Here is a 20710-nt window from a genome sequence, read left to right as displayed (position 1 = left end):
ACCACAGAGATTTCTGGAATTATAGGGGCAAATCTGCAGCACCTGGCAGATGCCAAAGGCATCTTTGCTTCTGGATTCTACTTTGCTCCAGTAAAAAAATGGGCTAAAGCCCCTTTAGCTTTTATTTCCACATGTCCCAAACCCTGTACCTAGTCACAGCAAACAGATCGTCACCCACATCTTGTGTGAAAGCTACCTGGACAAAAAGACAGCTCCATGCAGTTTCTCAACAATCTCCACATCATTAAAATTATTTTCAGAATAGCTCAGGCATGATGAAACACCATGGTGCTGCATTTATGTACCTGGAACAGTTTGTGGCAAGGCTTGACTCCTGAAATATTTTGTGATTGCTCCTTCTCAGGGATCTATCCCAGGGGCTGTCCTTTATCTCTCCGAGATGCAGCTCTGGGGTGCACTGCTGATGGCCACCCCTGACCCAGCTCCAGCAACAAAGGTGGGGATGTTACAGCTCCAGTCCCCTGTACCATATGCCAGCATAAAGACCTGAGTAATTCTGACTGCCTGTTTCAGCTGATAAATGCTGGGAGTTTCTCTTAAGTATTCAAAGTGCTAATTTTGTTAATTTTCCATTTCAGTGGAAATTGAGTGTTCTGAAGATATTCACACTGAAGCCACCCACTGGAACTTTTACAATGCACCTTAAAGGAACAAAGGGATTGATGAGAAGTCATTACCATTGGTATTTATCTTCCTAGTCCATTATGTCAAAATCTTTTTTTTAGTAGCCAAGATCACTTTTGTTGACAGCACAGCCAAATCTAGTGCTGATGCTCAATCCTGCTTTTGCTCTAGCGGCTCTTCTAAATTTTTACAGGATTCTCTCATCATCTGTTTTCTTAGCAAGTCACCATTGTGATGATGTGATTTTAAGACCACAAAACCCTCCATGTCCTTGACATGACCCAGACATCCATATCCAGTAAGAAAAGGATTTTAATTTTATGCCAGCAATAAAAATTGATCACCGGAAAACTTATAATTTGAGACCACATAATAGCCAGGCTCATTATTATTTCCCAGTGCCAGCATTCTGCAGGTGTTCTGAAAGATGGCACAGACACAAACCATTACTCCTCTCTTGAAACATGAGGCTCCTCTCAAGCTGTCTGTCAGTCTCTGGCCCCCTGCTCCCCTGCTGCAGGAGTCACAGGTCATTAGGGTTGTGTAGCTGTGCAGGTACTCTACATCACCCCTCGCTTCTTGATTTGGTCCATTGGCTGCTGCTGCAGACATATTTCTAATGGGAAAAATAAAGATGGCCTGAGGACAGACATGATCAGTAGCTGAAAATTCCTGGAGATTTGTACAGCAAGATACGAAATCTAAAACTTTAGAGCAAGGTTGCTGCTGCCCAGATCTGACTTCAGGTGATGCCATGATGATTTTTTGCCTTTTCTTTTATACCCCTGTTATACCTTTTTACAACTTCTATATTCTTAGTGCTTTTTGCCTACATTCTTGGACTTGTTTGTCAAGCTAAGAGACTAAACATTTTAGAAGCTTCGTAGCTAGGGATCAGTGTGCCCCAGAGCCCAAGGTCCTCTCCAGAACACCTTCTGTAAACTGAGATAGAACCATCCAGGGGAAGCTTCCTTGGGGAGGGGGGCTGATTCGAGCCTCTCATTGGGGAATTTTTGATAGCTATGCTAATTAGTAACACCTATAATGTTATACCAGATCTTTTGGGGGTGTGTGTTGTGGGGTGCATTTCAGTGCATTCGACCTGGACGTAGTGCACCTAAGGATCCGTAAAATAAATACCAAAGTAAAACCCCTTTTTCCCTTCTAACCGTGTTTGACTCTTGATTTTAAGACCAGGAAAAGGCATCACAGGCAATTAAGGCCTCCTTTTTTTCTTTTCTGCAGCTGAAACTTTTATCACCTGATAAAACTCATAGAATCACTAGTCATAAAATCTTCAATACTCTTCCAGGTACTTGGATTCAAGAGACATTTCCAAGTTCTCACAAACAGTCGTTTCTACAATCAAGACAGTTTTCTTAAAAGAATTAGATTGCAACTACTTATTTATAAGCTAGATACACAGATGGCAACTTCTTACACACAGTGTGCAGATGCCCTAAAGTACCAGCACTGAACAAAAAAACCTGACTCAAATAAATGAAGACTTGTATTTTTAATACACACAACTCATTCCTGAGGGCTTGATCAAATAAACTACAGTGACTGAGATAAGGGACAGAACATAACTGATATGAGAAGATTGTAATGCTCAGGCTTTCAGTATGATTTAAAAGACAGTAAAGATTCAAAGACTGTAAAATCACTGGTTTGGCCCCTTTCTGGCATAGTCAGATGCACTTTCAAATTTCAGTGTCAACTGTTTCCTGGGTCTGCTGGATGTCTGATGGAAATGATAGCAGGCTAAGCTCCCTTGAAATTCATGGCACATGGGTTGCCAAGGTTTTCAGACTAACAAAACATCAACTTGCTAGAATCCTCATAGATCAGGAATGAAATGTTTGATTTACAACAGCATGTAGTGAAGCTCCATAGACTTCTCAAGGCCCCAGAGTCCTCAGATGGCACCCAACTGCTCACCTCTTGCTAACTGTGCTGTGATTTTCCTAAAAACACACATTAATGGTAAGAAAAGATGAAAATACTTAAGATGTTCATCTCTCCAGCCATAATACAGGTAGATGGTAAAGGCAGTTGCTAAGTTGCTCTCCCTGTTTGGAAAGTCATGGTACTCGGGTAGTCAGGTTCCCAGTGACTGGTGAAAGGGAAACATCCCACCTCTTTTAAAGAGGAATAAAACAACAGGACCCCGGGAACTCTTGACCAATCAGCCTCACCTCTGTGCCCTGAAAGATTCCCCTGGAATCTATCTCAAGGTATATGGATGGCAGGGCAGTGATTAAAGACAGCTGGCATGGCTTCACTCAGGACAAATCATGCCTGCTTACTTGGAGACCTTCTATGAGAGTGATGACATTGTGGATAAGGAAAATCCATCTGCTGTCATCTACCTTGACTTCTGTGAGGCCTTTGACACAGTCCCACACAATACTGTAGTTTCTAAATTGGAGAGAGATGGGTTTGATGGATGGACTTGATGGACACAGAATTGGCTGGATGGACACGGAATTGGCTGGATGGCCACATCCAGAACATCAGGCAATGGCTCAGTGTCCAAACAGACATCAGAAACAAGTGGTGTCCCTCATGGGCCTGCACCAAGCCTGACACTGTTCAATCCTCATAAATGGCACAGACAGTGGGACTGAAGGCCCTCTCAGCAGTCTGTGGGTCACACCAAGCTGAGTGATGCCACGGAGTCACTGGAGGCGAGGGATGCCATCCAGAGTGACCCTGTGACAGGCTTGAGGAGTGGGCCCATGAGAACCTCATGAAGTTCAACACAGCCAAGTGTGAGGTGCTACACCTGAGCCAGGGCAACCCCTGGTACTGATACAGACTGGGGCAAGAATGGACTGGGAACCCTGAGAAGGACTTCAGGAACTAGATGATCTTTAAGGTCCCTTCCAAACCATTCTATGATTCTATGATTTTATAGTGGTAAAGGTTGGACATGAGCCAGCCACGTGCTCTTGCAGCCCAGAAAGCCAACCACATCCTGGGCTGCATTGGGTGAGTGACCAGCAGGTCAAGGAGTGGAATTTCCCTCTCCTCTCTTCTCCCAAGACCCCACACAGAGTGCTGTGTTCAACTCCGGGGCCACCAGCACAGAGACATGGACCTGTTAGAACAGGTCCAGAGGGACACAAAAATGGTCACAGGGGCTGGAACACCTCTTCTATGAAGACAGGATGTTCAGCCTGGAGAAGAGAAGGCTCTGTGGAGACCTTAGAGCAGCCTTCCAGTGCCTAAAGGGTCCTACAAGAAAGCTGGAGAGGGACTTTTTACCAGACTTTTTTACTTTTTTGCACTGATTTTCAACTAAAAGAGGGCCATTTTAGATTAGATACAAGGAAGAAATTCTTTACTGTGAGCGTGGTGAGACACTGGAACAGGTTGCCCATAGAAGCTGCAGATGGCCCATCATGGAAGTGTTCAAGGTCCGGTTGGACGGGGCTTTGAGCAACCTGGTATGTGGAAGATGTCCCTTCCCATGGCAGAGGGTTGGAACTAGATGATCTTTGAAGGCTACCTCCTGCACAAAAAACTCTGCAATTCCACAACTGTGTGGTCCTGCTGGCCAATCCCTCTCAGGCCAGGAAGACCCAGGACTGGGATTTCCAAAACTACAGTCATCACTAGAGGAGTGTGGGAGAAGAAAGTCATCCTTTCATCAATGCACTTTCTCACATGAAAACTGTCATCAAATATACGGAGATTTTTTTTGCTCTCCCCTGACCATTCCTGGTGGGTGAACAATCTGGCAAAGGAGTAATGCAGAAATTAATCTATCATTTTTATGGAGAACTGCAGTGATGTTACTATACCTTGTGTTCCAAACAGTACTGCCAGTATGAGCATCTGAGGCCAGACAGCTTCCCAAATTCCCACAGGAGCAACAAAGATGTCATTTCAGAGGCTGATAATGTCTGTAACACAACAGGGCACTAAGTTGTTTCTAGGTGTAATAGGGATCAAGATACTGGACCTTAAAATGTTCCCATCATGTTCCCTCACATGATGATTTTAGCAGCTAAATAAATGACTGCATAATACCCTATGAAAACCAGAATGTCAGGCTTCCAAATGGTGTGAAGCACTCACTTCTAAATAAAGCTATTCCTGAGACAACAGCCACTAATACCACATCCCAACCAAAGTGAATGGAATGGTTTTAACTGAAAAGGTGACTTTCAAAACTTGTATCCATCCACAGTGCTAATTCTTTTCCCACTGCTGTTCGGGCTCTCTTCAGTGCCTGGAAACAATTCCCAGAAAGGAGTGATACCAGTGGCACAGAACGAAGGTCTGCAGCTGCCCTCTCGCTGAGGCTGTCCCCTTTTTGCTTCCTTGAAACAAAAAGGCCACTCACTGGAGTAGCAGAGGTGTCTGGTGGTGCTGGAAGCAGAGCACTAGGAAGGCTAGAGCACTGCTTTTAAAACAGTGGAGTAGGTACTCCAGCTTGAAGCTCTACAGGGTCACAGTTCAGCTGCAAGGAAATGCAACTGCATCAAAACAAAACACAGTTGGAGGCAGGGGGGAAACAAATCATGCTCTCATCACAATAAAAGCTACTTTGACCCACTTTTGAAACAATACATCAATCTCACCTGCAACTCTCATCACACAACGAACAGAACTAAATATATTGAACAAACCAGCTCATAATTGTCTCTTTCCCCATTCAGCCCTTATCAAGGTAACATCTCATCAGTCATTTCTTACAGTGTCTGAAAGGATGTAGATTTTCTTTCATGATTTAGGGCCTGATCAGCTGGAGGCAGTCTGCAGCTGTAAGAACAAGGCCTCCTCCCAGCATGGGGGTGATACAGAAAAGGCTTTAAGTATGGCGACAATTTTGATCCAAACGGAGAACTGAGGAGACAGAGAGAGCAAGAGGTACACAGGCCTCCCTCTGCACATGAGACAGGGCAAGAGGCACAAAGGCAGCCTCACTTGTAGTTCAGGGCTGCAGGGGCAGGAGGGATGTGGCTGCCGTCCAGTGCAGAATGGAGGGCACTGGAAAACAGGGTGCCAAAGAGAGCCCCGGCCTCATTTTCGTGGCAGGCTCTCAGAGCCTCTGAGATCGAGTGCTGTCCATGGCAGTCTGTCTCTTACAAAAGCCTCAGCTCCCCTGGATGAAACAAACAACTGAAACAGTCCATGGCTGATGGCTGCAGAGGTTCACAGAGGCTTGTCTTGCTCGTTGCTCTGCATCTTCTCCACTGCAGTCACCTCATGATATCCAGCCCATCAACATGACAGGTCCACAACAACTTCAAACCACAAGGGACATCCTTGTTGGGAAATCATTCTGAGAGGAAAGAGAGAAGATTAAATGTCAACAGGAAAGCACTCATTGGAACAGACAAAGGGACAGACAAAGCTTTGACAGAGACAACTAAACAGCAACGGCTTTGTCCACTCACAATCCAATCCTCTCTCCCACAGCTAAGCTACTCTAATGATAAGATCTCCCTCATGGCAAAGGCTTCCCCAGCTGGGGTAGATGGGGAAGATCCCCTTCCCCAGCAACGATGAACTCATCAGTCCTCACTAGCTTGGACCACATGTGGCAGGATGTTTTGCACTTGCTGGTATCCTGGGTGAGGAATGCCTTTGGCATGAATGGCCCCTACAGAAGCCCATGTACCCACAGGAGTCTGTGATCTCACCCCATTCAGGAAGATGCCTGTTACGCCATCCCTTGCTACCAACCCAGAAGAACAAGAGCCTCTCAACCCTTCCTTAACAAGGACTAAGGCCAAAGCAAAGCCCCGTAATTTCTGTAAGGCCTGGGTAACTTCCCTACCATGATCCTCCTGAACTCTAGATAAACTCCCACCACCTTGGATTTACCAGGCCACATATGCCAAAGACATCCCTTGCCTCCCCAGTTCCAGGCATGTCTGGCTTTCCCCTCCATCATGGACTCACCCTTTCTGGCTTCCTACACCCACAGTTCCTTTTCCCCTTCCCACAGGGAGTGACACCCAGACTCCAGGTGTCACCCTCCTGGAAAACCCCCTTGGCCCATCAACTCTGGTTAGTAACCCCTGCCTGGTGGCTCTCCGCTCAGCCTATTTGGACCAGGACCACCAGACATGGCCTCACTGTTTTCTTGGGGTCCTTTTTCCTCTTCTTGTCAGAGGCATTGAGGTAGGCCTGTTCCCTGGCCCTGTAGGAAGGGCCTCGGCTCAGCTCCCTCTCGCTGTAGGGGGGCAGGCTGTCCTCCTCCTCCTCGTCCTGCTCAGGGGACGATGACTGCGGCGGCGGCGGCGGCTGCGACTTCTCAGCTTTGTAGGTGGAGGGTGGTGACCAGGCATAATATGTGCTCCCTCCCCTCTGGCTGGGCTGCGAGCTCAGCTTCGAGGGGGTTGCACAGTGGTCACCACTCTCGTCATAGCTCCGGGATTTCCTCTCCAAGACGCTGCTGAGGTAGGAGTGATCATATTTCTGGCTGCCTCCGGGCGTCCGGCTCACCAGCCTGGGAAGGTGCTTCTCCTCGTGGGCCCGTCTGCGGGGCGGGCTGTAGGACCAGCCCCGATCCGAGTCCGTCAGCGGCTCCCGATTGCCCCTGCAGCGCTTGGTGTAGTATTCCTCCATGGAGCTGTCCTGGTGGGGCAGCCCCCCGCCACGCCCGCCGTGCGACTCGGAGCGCTCGAAGCGCCGCATGTCCTGGCTGTCCGCCCGCCGCGGCCGCTGGCTGTAGGACTCAGCAAAGGCCGCCAGCTCATCCATGGACACGGCCGGCACTCCCACAGAGAAACTCTTACGGGACAGCATCTCCGACTTGGATCTCTGCTGGCTGGAAGAGGGAGCTAGAGTTAGAGGGCAGGATCCAGCTGCACTCATCCCCTCAGCTGCCTGCAGAGACAATGGAGGGAAACAGGCCCTCCTGGGAGCGTGAATCATCCGAACTGTTTTCATCGTCTTTCATCATAGGAAAAGATCTATCACATCCTTGAAACCCCAGGTTCTCTCTGCTGTCTGTAAAGGCAGCTTAGCACAGATAGCTCAGGTTCTGCATGTCTAATGTTACCTGAGGTTATCCCCAGTTGCACTTGCCCCGTCCTCCAATATGCAGGGCTGCACCTGCTTCTCCTTCATCCTAGAGCTTGTAGGTGTATATCCTGCTGGAAAAACCCAAGAACCCAGCCACAGAAGCTCACAGCGGGGCAGTTTTGAAGCAGGTTTAAAGACAGTGAGCTGGTACAATAGCCCACTCCTGAAGGAAGGAAATCCCTGCCACAGCTTTTGGAATATTGGACTGCTTGTACATGAGGGAAGGTTGTGCCATCTCTCTTCTAGGCACCAGAGTGAGAGTCCTTTAGGCCTGGAGCACAGATCTCCTGGAGCACAGAGTCCTTTAAGCTTGGTGCACCAAAGCACCAGGGTGTGACTCCTAATAAAGCACACCAGCACTGGGAAGTGCTGGAGCAATCAGGTACAAATTTCAAGAGATTTGCACCTTCCCACTTCGGGAAGGGTGGCCTGGTTCCCTATTGATCTCACTTTTACGTCTCACTGGGACTACTAAAGCTGTACCTAGCTTTACCCAGCTGGGAAGGCTTCAGCAGGTTTGTGGCAATCAGCTTCATTCTGACCTCATCTAATGACATATCCAGATTTCCTATTTCTCTCTAGCCCCTCTCCCCCTCTAAGCAGAACAAGAGCAGAAGGAAATAGGGGAGAGCTACCAGTCCATCTGTCCCTTCTGCTCTCTTTGCCAGATAGAGCTGCTCCACAACATGGTGTCCCTCACCTGTGCCAGTAGCTGTCCCGCTCATCCCTGTAATCAGACACAGCCTGTGATCTGGAGGTGCTGCCCCCGCCCACAACTCCTGCCCAGTACTCGGTGTCGCCGTCCATGTCCCCCGCGGGGGGCAGAGGTTTCCTCCGCGCCTGCCGGTAGGGCTGGCGGAAGTTCAGGTCCTCCTCGTGCAGCGAGCTCAGCTCAGACACTGTGTTGTTATCTGCAGGGGAGGATGCAGGAAAGAAACGAGATAGGCATCACCCGACGGCCGCCAGGAGGGGCTTCTGAGGGTATCACTCACGGAATGAGATGCCTGCGTTCCAGATAACTGAGTTCAGCCTTCAGGAAGAGCTTACCCTCAGTAACACATGTGAGCTCCCCACCCTTGTCAGGTGGGCACCAAGCTTGGTGGGACACCACTACAGCACAGAAGTTGTGCCACCTCCCCTTCTCCTGGTGTGAGACAGGCTGGCTCTGGATTTGGCCTGACTTGCCCAGCTAAAACAAAAGCAACCCCCTCAAAAAAAGATTAAGAAAAAAAGTAAAAGTCTGTCTGAATCACTGTCAGTCTCTACCCCATCAAGCACACTGACATCTGTAGGCCTGACATACCAATCTGCAGAAGTCTTTTTATAGTAAATCTTGTGGGTGGAGAAGACAGTGTGCTCAGCAATGACTGTTTTAGAAGTATATATAATTTGTTCGTTATGCCTAATCTGTACAGAGCTTTGATGTAGTGCCATTCCTTAAAGCTCTTCCCTTCAATGATTTTCAGGATCCCACATGTCTGTTTTAAGTGAGCCTCTAGCAGTGCCTAACGTGGCTTAGCTCTGTGCTGCCCAGAGGAACTGAGCCCCCAGCCGGCCCTGTCCTCTGCACACAGCAGCCCCAGGACAAGGAACAGCACTGCAGGCCCTCCCCACACACCTTGTCCCACTCTGTACCTCTGCCTCCTAATGTGGAAAGATCCCCACTTGGATTTGTGTTCTGACACACATTAAGTGCAGCCTCAGCCTTTATTTAAGGAAATAAAGCTTACCAGAGGCTATGGGAAGATAGTGAGGAGTTCCACAGAGAAGCTCAGTTCTGAGTTTGCACCACATCCCTATTCACCACCCTGCTCCTCCTGCAGGACAACAGCCACTCCAGACAAACTTCCTGCTTCCTTCAAGCCACACAGTGGTCACTGCAGCCCACAAAACATCCTTTCAATAAAATTATCCCTCTCCTGTTTTGCCATGCTGGGAATTTACAGACACCACACTCTTAAGAATTTGTGAAAACAATATCCCAGCTATTATCACACCACAGGTTGTAGAAGGCATGGGTAGGGACTTGGCTTTTCAGATACTGATGATCCCAAAATTTAATTATATGAGTGGACAATTTTCATGAGCTTTTCAGTAACACTCACTTTGCTCTAATTAATAATGATTAGGCAAGCACCAGACCTTTAAAATCAGAACATACCTGTAGATACCTAAAATCTAGACTTTATCTGTCCCAATTACATATCCTAGACATCATATCCTAAGGGTTGATGCTGAGGCAAACCAAGTGAGCTTCTAACTATAAATTTGCAGACTTTCTTAGGTCAGTGGGGGGGGAAAAAATCAAACCATGCTTGTTTCTCACATCGTTCTCGCATCCTCCTAGATGGGTCAAACTGAGCCAATTCTTTCTCGACATAGTACAGCACCTTCATGGAGTCCCTGTCCTTGTCAGTCTGGATCCTGTACCCTTTGCGCACTGCTAGGGAGAAGAAAAGAAAACATTAGAGGAAAATCCATGTAAGAACAAGGAGACTTTCCCACAACTCTGCTTCTATAGTTGAGCTCACGTCTGCAGGCAGGTAGGCTGCGTCAAAACACACTGAGTCAGTCGCTGCTTCACCAGAAATTCATCTACAGTGTGGGATGTGAAGTTGTAAGCACTTGCATCATTTTAAAAGTTTGCAGGAACAGCAAAAACGGCTTGGAAATGCCCAGTTTGTACAACCCAATACATCTGGTGATGGACACTGAGCATGGTGGGACATCCTCACAGCACAGCAGCTGTGCCACTTCACCTTTCCAGGTGGCTCAGGCTGGCTCTGGAGCTGGCCAGACTTGCGCAGCTAAAACAAAGGCAACCCTTCCTTGCCACAGAGTGATTCCACCTCCCACAGCTTATGGCAGAGAGAAAAGCAGAACTCATTTCTCCTTCCTCAGCACTACTGAAAAGATTCGTCATGGTATGGGAGAAGCAGTCCCAGATCAGGCTTCCTCTAAGCTCCCTGTCTGCAGGAGAAGCAGGTGGCTGAGCATTTGGGAGCTGTCACTGTGCAAGACCACTCCACCCTCCCACCTCCATGAATTCTCCTCGCATAGGTTGAAGAGCGTGTGGCTGAAGCTCCAGAGAATACAGAAGGAAACACAAAGTCCCACAAAGCACATCACACTGCTTTGAGATTTATACTGACTCCAGGGATGAGGCAAACCAGGTCACTGGTAGCTGTGAAACTGTCTGCTCTGGGATTCTCTACGTGCTTTACTTTACAGAAGAGGTATGTATCTTAGACATACATGAAATGCTTGACTTCTGGGAAATCTGGACAGCTTTTTGACTCGTCCATGTTCCTGTGTATAGAAAAGAAGACCCTATACAACTGGAGCCAAAGCAGCTTTAATTCTGGCAGGATGGCTCCATGCACACTTTACCTGCTAACAATAGCTACAAACAACCTGACTACCTTAAGGCAACTGTGGCCAGCAAGCAGAGAACTCCACCTTTCCACTCGTTCTTTGAAGAAAATCAGGTTTTTATAGCAGATTATTTAAGAAAGGTCTCAGCCTGGAGCTATTTCAGGATGGACAGAAATTCAGGTCTAGGTACAACAGTGGACTACAACCCTCAAATTCAGCGTCATTAGAGAACCATCTTATGGACAATTCACTTAACACTACAAAATGGAACCTGTCCACCTTGCATGGGGTTAACATGTTCCCTTGAGGGAATACTGCAGTGTTGCATGAATGCTCCTGCTGGGGAACAATTTAAATACTTGGACAGTGGTTTTGAGCCAACCTGTTCCTTCTGTTTTATCCCTCACCACCGCAACACATCGAGCTATTAACATATGGCTTTGGTAGTACGTCGCATAGTATGTGCTGTGTGGGCTGAGCAAGGACTTGGCAGAGGTATTCTTAGGCACCTTCTGTCCTAAACTGCTGTGCATGTGTCTGCACACTAGGAAATAACCATGTTCTGCTTCAGGAGTGCCTGTGCCATAGAAATGGGTAGAGTGATTCCTCTCATAACCCCACAGACTGCTTCAGAAGCAAAGTGCTTTACTGTGGGTTTGGACTGTGCGTGTGTAAGGTAAGTGATTACATCCTGAAATACCACCTTGTGGGTCTGCACTTGGGAATGGTATAGGATGTAAAAACACAGTAGGGGTCTATCAAGGCCCTTCTTTTAACGTGCCTCCAGACAGCTCAGCTGACAGCAGTGTGTTCTTTATTATCCCCGTGAGTGAATGCACAGTGCCTGGAAACGCAGACAGTGGTTTACAGAACACAAGGAATCCTGCCTCTGCCCCCCAAAGTGGAAGCACAGCAGGTCTCCTCAAGTGAGGCTGGTCTGACTGGCCTCAGAAGCAATGCTTCTGGCTGCACTGCATGAGCAGCAAGGCTAGTTCTCCACCTCACCATCACAGCTGGTACCTCCCTTCTGTCTGGTACCATGCCAGGAAAGAGGCCTCTCACTGTTCTTTCTTCTAATGTGCCTGTTAGGAGCCCAGCTAAGCTGCCACCTCATTTATACACAGGCCACCAAACCAGTCTGACCTACTAATAACCTTCGGGGAACTTGAACAGGCAGCTTCCAGACTCTGTCTCCCCAGAGCCACTGCTCACACTGAGGCTGTGCCAAACATCTATTTGGGCAACATCTATAGCACCTGGAACTGATGGAGAATTAGCTAGGCTTCGTGCTAGCTTCATACTAAACTTGCTATTGCAGCTGTGTATCAAAAGACAAATGAATTTCTTGGTTAATTCTGCAATCATCTAGAAATTAATTTTGGATTTAAATCTGCAAAGATGACTGTGAACAGCTCATAAAAAGTATTTTCCATTACAGAGGAAGCATGTTTTGTCTCTATGTTTGTTTATTAAATACTTCTCATGATACTAAATGTTCAACTTACTAAATCTCTTCATTATTACTTCATCTGAGAACCAAAGATATTATAGCTTTCTCTTCACATTCTTCTTCATCTGTAAATTGCCATAATCCTTTAATCAGGTCTGAATAATTTTAAGCCCATTTTAATTATAAAGAAATAAAGATGCAGAGATGTTGCCCACATGTGCAGAACCATTCACTGAAGTCAAAAGGAATGGAACATTCTTCCCTGTTAGACCATATTTTCTTCTCCTGAACAGTTCATAAATTTCTAATGTTTAATTTGTATTTAACTGGACACTATTTTTATTCTTCTGTAGGTGGAACCAAGTCAGCCAAAACTATAAGCAGTCTCCCTCCTCAGAAAGGACACCACTACCTTTTTTTCAGACAAGTATGTTTAGGAAGTAAATTATGTCTCATCCTTATACACTTCCCATGTTAAAGATCTAGGACCAAAAGCTTCCCTGTGTGCAGGGTTTAAGGGATCTATGCAAGAGCCTCTAGGCAACCACTGCACTTAAAATAGAGAATAAATCCTAACTTATGTGTTGTCAACACTCTTCTAAATAAGAGAGCTAAATGGGGGGTTTTTTTTCCCCTATTCAGTCCTAAATTTAATATAGAGTTCCTAAGCTTAATCTGAGCTTTGCCACATGGCTTTTATGTAAGCCTAGACAAATTTTCTAAATATCCTCATGCACAAGTTTGCTCACTAGATCCCCTCACAGGGGTCATTTATAAGCACAGAATCTATCTAGGGCAAAGGCTGTAGTTTTTAGCTAGAATTACAGAACTCTCCAGTCTCTGTTCCCCAGCACTTCTGATCCCATTTTTTTAAATGGACTTGACAGAAAGGTTGAAGCCACAAAGACAGAAGGTTTCAGATCAGACCTACACTGGCTGTGTGGAGGACACAGAGGCTTTTTATTGCTTCTTCTGAGAAAGGCTTTTATTATAAACTCAACCATTACCTGTTTTGTTTAGCTTGCTGCCTGGCCAACAAGCAAATAACTAGCTTGGAAAAGCCACACAATGTTTTCTCTTCTACAGCCTGCCATTAGGGGATATTCTGGCATTGTGGAGGACCTTAAAAGAACAGAGTACAGGCTATAACTCTTCCTCATCTCCACAGTTTGAGCACCTTGAACAACACGTTCATGATCTCGACTAAGGGTTTGTCCACATTATTGCAAAAAAGTTTAACTAATTTAAAAAAAAAACTGAAGAATCTCTGTTGTCCTGCCACAAAGGTTAGAACTCTGTGATAATGTTTTTATTTGCCATACGCACTACTTCCTGTAAGGTCCTGAGGTGAGGGATTGAGTCCAAACACCTGATTTGGATGCATCATACATTAAATACATCTTTCTGTGTAAGGATCATGGGATCCTAAGAGCCATTCCATTTGGTTACCAAACATATCCACTGGTTTTTATTCTGCACTTGTGCTCTGCTAGCAGAGACAAGACTGGGAGCTGTGATCTGACTCTTAAAAAATCCCTGGAGTTCCCACAACCAATACCACACTCTATGTGCAGTGACATTTTTCACAGGAGAAAGAACTTTAAGCACTGGGGTGTCATTCATCATTTTCTGACAAAGGTTTTTGAATTGGATACGTTCTGCGTTGGATCAGTGATTGATTTATTTCCTATTTCAAAATGCTCCATTCCAGAGCTCTGTTTTGATTCCAGTGGCCAAAAAAAAGTACGATTGTTGAAAAGAAAATACTTTTTGTAATTCCAGAAAGGTTAATATACTGACTGGGGCAGCGGAAGCATGTGTAGGGTTGTTCCAGAAGCTTCATTAATTATGCTACTTAATCTTGTCTTTTAGATGTGTTTTATCAACACACTGTCTGTCGTGAGTTAATTTAACAACTGATACTTAGTGTGGTGCTTTGAAATCAGACAAGTAGCTGGGTCAGTGATGACTCTACATTGGTGAGAGTCATTTCTGCTGCATAATGTTTGAATTTAGACAGCTGCTCTGATCCTGAAATGCATGTGGCTAAATAACTGCCCCCTTTTTTCCCTGATGGCAGCTTCCTTTGAGGCAGCAGAAGTGACCCTCACCAAGACAAGAGGCATCTCACTGACACTCTAGGTCTGACACTGATCCACAACTCCTTTCTAGTCAGAAGCCTTTCATCACTCACATTTCACAAATGCAAAGGCTGAACAAAAAAGTGACCTACTGACTTCTGTAAAGTAGAGGACGGGATCCAGCCCCAAATGCTCTTGGGCAGAAATATCAAGAGAATAGGTTACTTTGCCCAAAATGCCATGGCAACAGTAAAACATGCTGCAGCAAAAACTGCTGCCAGAGGCCAAGCAGCGCCCTACAGAGGGTTGGAAGGACAGTTTACAAAGAGAAAGCAGCCTGCAAGGCATCAGCTCTAAGGGGAAAATGGCTCCTGCCTCTGCTCCCCTGAAATCATCTTTGTCCTTTTGTCCTCTGCAAGTGAACATCTGCAGCAGTAATGAGAGGGGTCCTGTAGAAGAACTGGGCCTCCCATTCCCTGCTGACCTAATTAGGCACCCACAAACTGATTCTGTGTTGATGGCCCTAGAAAAGTTAGACCATGTGGCCCTAATGCAAATGTCACTGTCAGAGACAGGATTAAAATGCAGTTTCCCTGTGTTTCTTCTCTTCACACCACTAGATCAGTGACAATTGTTTCTCCCCTTCCCAGCCCTACTCCCAGTAAGAAGACTGAATGTTGTGCCTGGCACTGCAAATTACCATTCTGGCTTCCTGCGCTGGCCTCACTTGGGGCTAAGGGAGGAGGGTGTGACTTATCCATCAGCACAGCAGGAGATGGGACACCAGCTACAGGAACACTGGGGATGTAGTATGGACCTGGCATGGCAGAGACTGCAGGAGGGTACCCAGCTTTTGCTGCTTTGCCTGCTACATACACTGAAAAAGAAAAAGAACAAGAGTTAGCATCACACACCAGCCCCCCACAGACTCACTGGACACATGGATGAAACCTGCACCAACACAGGTGGCAACTCCACAGGAGACAACCAGACAAATGAATTAACAAGGACCAACCTGAATTTCTCTAAGCCTTAAAGGGCACTGAGGGGAGTTTAAAAAATGCACACAGCACTGTGAGATGCCCAGAAAGACACTCAGAGTGTTACAGCCAGCACTACCGCTGCCATGATCTAGTGGCAGTTCGGCTTTAAAAATAACTGATGACTCAAGCAGCAGGATGAGGCTCATGGAACTTGACAGATCTGACTGAGCCTGACCAGGAACCTGCTGGGTTGCAAGGATTTTGCACTGTTGTAGAAGACAGCTGATTTGCATTGCCAGGAAGAAACCTCCCAGGATGCTCTTAGCTCTGACCCACAACATTCACTGACACAACAACAACTTTGGAACGGGAGCATGACACTTTGGAGAAGCAGGCACAGCTGCCAAGGCAGGGAGGGCTTGGGGAATTACATTTGTAATTAACTTTGAGCATTCAACCATTGAGTAATAGGTCAGATGCTTCACTCCCTAAGAACCAGTTCTTTAGCCAAGCAAAGTGCTCAGGGCAAAGGAAGCAATATTAGCAGATTCTCCTCCTGTTCTGCCAGGGAGCAGAAGTAGTAAGGCAGAAGATTTGCACCAGGCTTGGAGAGGGTCACTCACGTGCCCGGGGACAGCAGCAGGACTCAGGACAGCAGGGGCAGCGGACGTAACAGCAGCAGCTGTGTGGGCAGCACTGGCACCAGCAGATCCCCACCAGGAGGAAGAACAGGAACGCCCCCAGGATCACCAGGCCCACAAAGACCCACTCTGGAAAACAAGGGGAGAGAGAAAGGGAGATACTTACAGGACTGCACACTGCTGTGGAAGGGAACGTCAGCAACATCCTCCCAGCGGAGAGCACAAGGACAAAACACACAGGTGAACAACAGAAGTGGACCGACTCCCCATGGGTCCAGGACTAGGTCTACTCCTCCTCTTGTGTCAAAGCAGAAATGGCAGACGACAGTGAGAAATGAGCTACACGAATGTGGTCCCTTCTGGCAGCATCTCTGGCTGGCTGAGAGGCGAGCAGCACAGAGGCAGGAGCTCTGGTTCCCCGGCCAGAAACCCTTCACCCCACAGCAGACCTGTGCCAATGCTGCAGGACGTGCTCCATTAGCATTTGGACCTCATCAAAGACTCATTCTTCTTGGCCATGTTCGTGCCCTGCTTATGTGTTTGTTCCCTACCCACACTCTGGTTTTAATGGGACATACGATGGTGAAAAGCAGGCTATAAATAGCCCAGTAAACGAGCCAGGCCTGCCCCTTCCCAGCGAGGCCTACGCATGCAATTATTCTTGTGAATGTGCCGAACGAACACCCTATTCAGGCACCACAGCCAGCCAGGAAACCTAACAACCACTTTTTTTCTCCCCCATTGAAGCCTCAGATGCTGTGTGCCAGGCCCCAAAAGGGAGCGGCTGAAAAACACCCTACAAATGAAAGCATGCAAGAGCTGGCTCACAAAAACCAGGATGGGGCTTGAAGGGGAAGGGGAGGGAGAAAAGCTTTGCTCAAACTTTCCTACTGGAAAATCTGGTGGGAGAAGGGGTAGTGGGAGCAGGGCTCAGCCTGTGCCAGGGCAGCACCTACTGCCACATAGGAATTCCACAGACTAAGGGGATGATCAGTGAACACATCTGGACCAAGAAATTGCAAGACTCTGAACATACAGGAGGCCTGGGGTTGGTTTTATGTCAGAGAAATGCACCAACCTATCTAGAAGCAAGACTGCTGGTGGGTAAAGACTTCAGGTGTACCCAGGTGGTTACTCAACCACCTTGGAAAAATGGCAAAAAAGCAAATAAAGATGTGGTGGGGCTGCTTTGCAGTGGGAAAGGGTTTATCCCCACCCCAGAGGAAAAAAAGCAGCAGACCACTATTTCCAAAGAAAAGTCCAGAGTTCACTAAAGAGTCTCCTGGTACATTATTATTTGAGATGAAGAGGTATTGATACAAGGATTGCAATGTGCATGAAGAATCACAATGGAAAAACAGTGCAGCACCCTCACCTGTATTGCTAAGTTAAAAAGTCAAGGAAAAATGTTTCCCTTGGACCATTCAAAATGGAATTTTTCGTCGTTATTAATACAACACAAAAATAAGAAGTGTCATTTTTGATCCATCCACAGCATTTTGTTTGAACAAAAGTATGATTCTTTACTTTGTTGGAATTCTCCTTAACTCTTTTACAAACAATTCCCCTTTTTTAAAATGACATTTTAAATATAGAATTTAAAATTTCCTTTAAAAAATATCAGTCAAAGATCTGGCATCTACAAATCAGAACACTTCAGAAGTGTGCAATTTTTTTTTTTTTTTTTTTTTTTTTAGTTCTTTATTTCTTTTTTGGCTGACACAGATGACTTTCACTTAAATTTGCAGTAATTTTGGTCCCTGTGGAATAATTTTTTGGGGTTGAATTTACTGTATGCTGAGAAAAATTCAGCTAACAAGTAAGGAAATGGCAGAAGGGAAGCATTCATGAACGGGAAAGCAAGAGGTGAGAGATTGCTGACACAGTCCCTCAAGTTCTGCTTCTAGCAGCTGTTTTGCATAATAATTTCATTAATTATCTTGACACAGAAAATAAGAATGTGTTAATAGATCATGACAGTAAGCAGTAGGGATGCATTGTCACTAAAGGCTGGGACATGTTACAGAAAGGCCTACGGTAGGAAATGTGAAATGCAGCATTCTCCTGAATTTCAAGGTATGCAGCAACACTTTCAGAGTCACAGGTTCAAAGATGAAGAACAATTTCTGTTCCGAACAAGACTTCACTGGTTGAAAAGAACAAGAGAAATGATCCAGTATACAGAGGATTACTGTCACCACTCATGTAATACAGCCACCAAAAATGACAAATGTCATCCTAGGTCAAATACGGGAAGAATTTCCAGTAGCATTAAGGAAATATCAATGCCATCACATAAGGCCTCCTTTGTTACAGCGGGGATTCTGTAACACGCCTATACCAAACCAGGAGTCCCGTGGAAAGGAAATCTATAGGAGGGACTCTGGGTAGGTGTTCGGGAGCTGTTCATTTCCCCAGCCGGGGCCGGGGCTCTGCCGAGGAACTCTCACAGGCCCGGCCCGAGGGTCCTTCCCGCGCAGGGAGCACAGAACAGCCAATGGGAGCGAGGCTGAGCAGGGGCTGGGGAAACCCCGTGCCGCCCTCACGGCCCCTGCCCGCGGCTGCTCGGCGGGGGGACGAGAGCCCGACACTCCTCTCCTGGTAACTTCAGATGAAGTTACTGATGTTATAAAGCTCTGGTCATCTTTGCAGCAGAAAAGATGAATTTAGGTCAGAGCCCATGGAAAGGAGGGATTTGAGGGATGAAGGGACTCTGGAGCCTGCCTGGCAGCAGGGGAGCTGAAGTTACTCTGTTAAACAGAAGGTTGAGGGCAGATGTAGCTTCTGCCTGTAAATATGGTAGGAGGATAAATGCAGGAGGAAAAGCAGGTATTGCAGTTAAAGATCTTACATAAATGGACATAAATAGATGATCAGTGATGTAGAGGGAAGCTAAAAGAAACCCATCAAAGAAAGTGATCCAACGGGAAAGGCAAAACCCAGATTACTCCTAAACTTGCTAAACTTTCAGAAAGGATGAAATTACATGGTGCTGGGGATAGAATGCAAGACAGGGAGCCAGACTATCCGTTCCAGTCCTGCACTTCCTAATCTATGCCAATCTAAGCAACAGCTTAGTGGCTTTTCTTTTGTTGTGTTCTCATCTTGTTTTCTACAACCATCATGGACACGGAGGTGAAACAGTACTGAGGGACACAAGTGGCCAGCCAGAGCTATCTGATGAAACTCAGATGTCAGATCTCCAGAGCTGTTAGTGAACAGTTCACAACCACTCCATAAAGGATAAAAGCCTGGTAGAGGAAAAAACAGACAGCAAGTCCATTATTAGTCTATCTGTGGTCTTCCTGAAAATATTCTAGGAGTACAAAGGGGGGTCAGGTTAGCGTGTACATTGCACATTGCAGGATACTCACTCAGCATCTAAAGTGGATGCTTGAAATCAGTGTCCCAGCCACAAGGACCTGTGAGTCAGAATTTTACTTCAGAGGAAGTCAGACCATTTCCTTCTCTGATGAGGGTAAGGAAACAGCTAAAAGAGCCTGCTGGGTTCTTCCTTTATGCACACAACTAGGATTCAACCAGCTCCTGATACAACTGTGTAAGGCTGAGATTCAAATGATGAGAAAGCTGACATGCTCTGTGTCCTCACTGTCTGGAAACTATTGGTGTGTGCTTGCAGAAGTATCTGCCTTTGTTTACTCAGATAGCAGGCAACACCAACAGCTGAAATGTGGTTTGCTGCTGCATCTTACACTTTCTTGTTGTCTACCCATGCAGTGAGGGTACCAGAACGCTATCTGCCCAACACACCAGAATTTTATACCCGTTCAGTAAAATTCTAAATAACGGGAGGAAAAGTGTTAGGCAATAGAGAATCAACTGTTATCTATGCTGAAAAGACCAATCCCCCTCCTGCCATGCAGGAATTCTTGGGAGCTTTGGGTTACACGGGAGGTGGGTGAGTGTCTGCCTTCTCTCCGTTTGCATCTCTGGGACAGGCTCGAAAATAGCTTCACACATTTATGTGGAGTTGCATTTTTGCACGAACGTGTGAAAGAAATGCTCCTCGGGCACCACCAGGGAATGATCAGATGACTCGAGGGCTAAATATTCTCACAGCTTTTCCCTTTCAAAAACAATCTGTTGCACTGTCTCTGTCTCCTCTGCAAGGAGTGCCAGAACTGGTGGCTCTCACTAGTTTTGGCTAGCAAGGGATTTATCACGGGCGCAGAGCTCTCACGTCGGGCCCAGAGCTCTCGCGTCGGGCCCAGCCACCTGGTGTTACCAAGATCATGGCCTGGCCATGCAGCACAAGAGGAGCTGTGCCACTGATGGGTTGCTAGCCAATGCTCCATTCCTAGCACCTCCTGTGCTGCCATCTGTGGTGATGGTGTAGCAGTAGCACGGGCCGGGTCTGGGGAGCTGAGTGGCTGCACAGGAGCAGCTGACACACAGCCATGCAGGGCTGTGAGGTCTCAGGCTGCAGCACAGCTTCCTCTGTGCTAGCAGGGGGAGACCAGAGAGCTT

The 20710-nt window shown here is 46.7% G+C and overlaps 1 protein-coding gene across 7 annotated transcripts in view; it reads right to left on the bottom strand.

The window, feature by feature from the left end:
* Positions 1-975: 975 nt before the first annotated feature.
* ILDR2 (immunoglobulin like domain containing receptor 2) overlaps positions 976-20710 on the bottom strand; it is a 40552-nt gene continuing 20817 nt past the window's right edge. For 2 of the 7 annotated variants that reach the window (XM_082277978.1, XM_082277980.1), the window contains 6 exons: positions 16205-16351; positions 15299-15475; positions 10019-10132; positions 8393-8603; positions 6742-7435; positions 976-5941 (listed from right to left, as the gene is read on the bottom strand). In XM_082277978.1, coding sequence (XP_082134104.1) covers positions 5906-5941; positions 6742-7435; positions 8393-8603; positions 10019-10132; positions 15299-15475; positions 16205-16351 — 1379 coding nt within the window. In that variant the 3' untranslated portion in view covers positions 976-5905. Of the gene's footprint in view, positions 5942-6693; positions 7436-8392; positions 8604-10018; positions 10136-15298; positions 15476-16204; positions 16352-20710 lie in introns of those variants that run through there. The other 5 variants (XM_082277977.1, XM_082277979.1, XR_014226273.1 and 2 more) reach the window with 4 other exon arrangements.

This window comes from Coloeus monedula, assembly GCF_965178545.1.
Source record: "Coloeus monedula genome assembly, chromosome: 3".
Lineage (NCBI taxonomy): Eukaryota > Metazoa > Chordata > Aves > Passeriformes > Corvidae > Coloeus > Coloeus monedula.
This window is presented reverse-complemented; position numbering and strand designations above follow the sequence as displayed.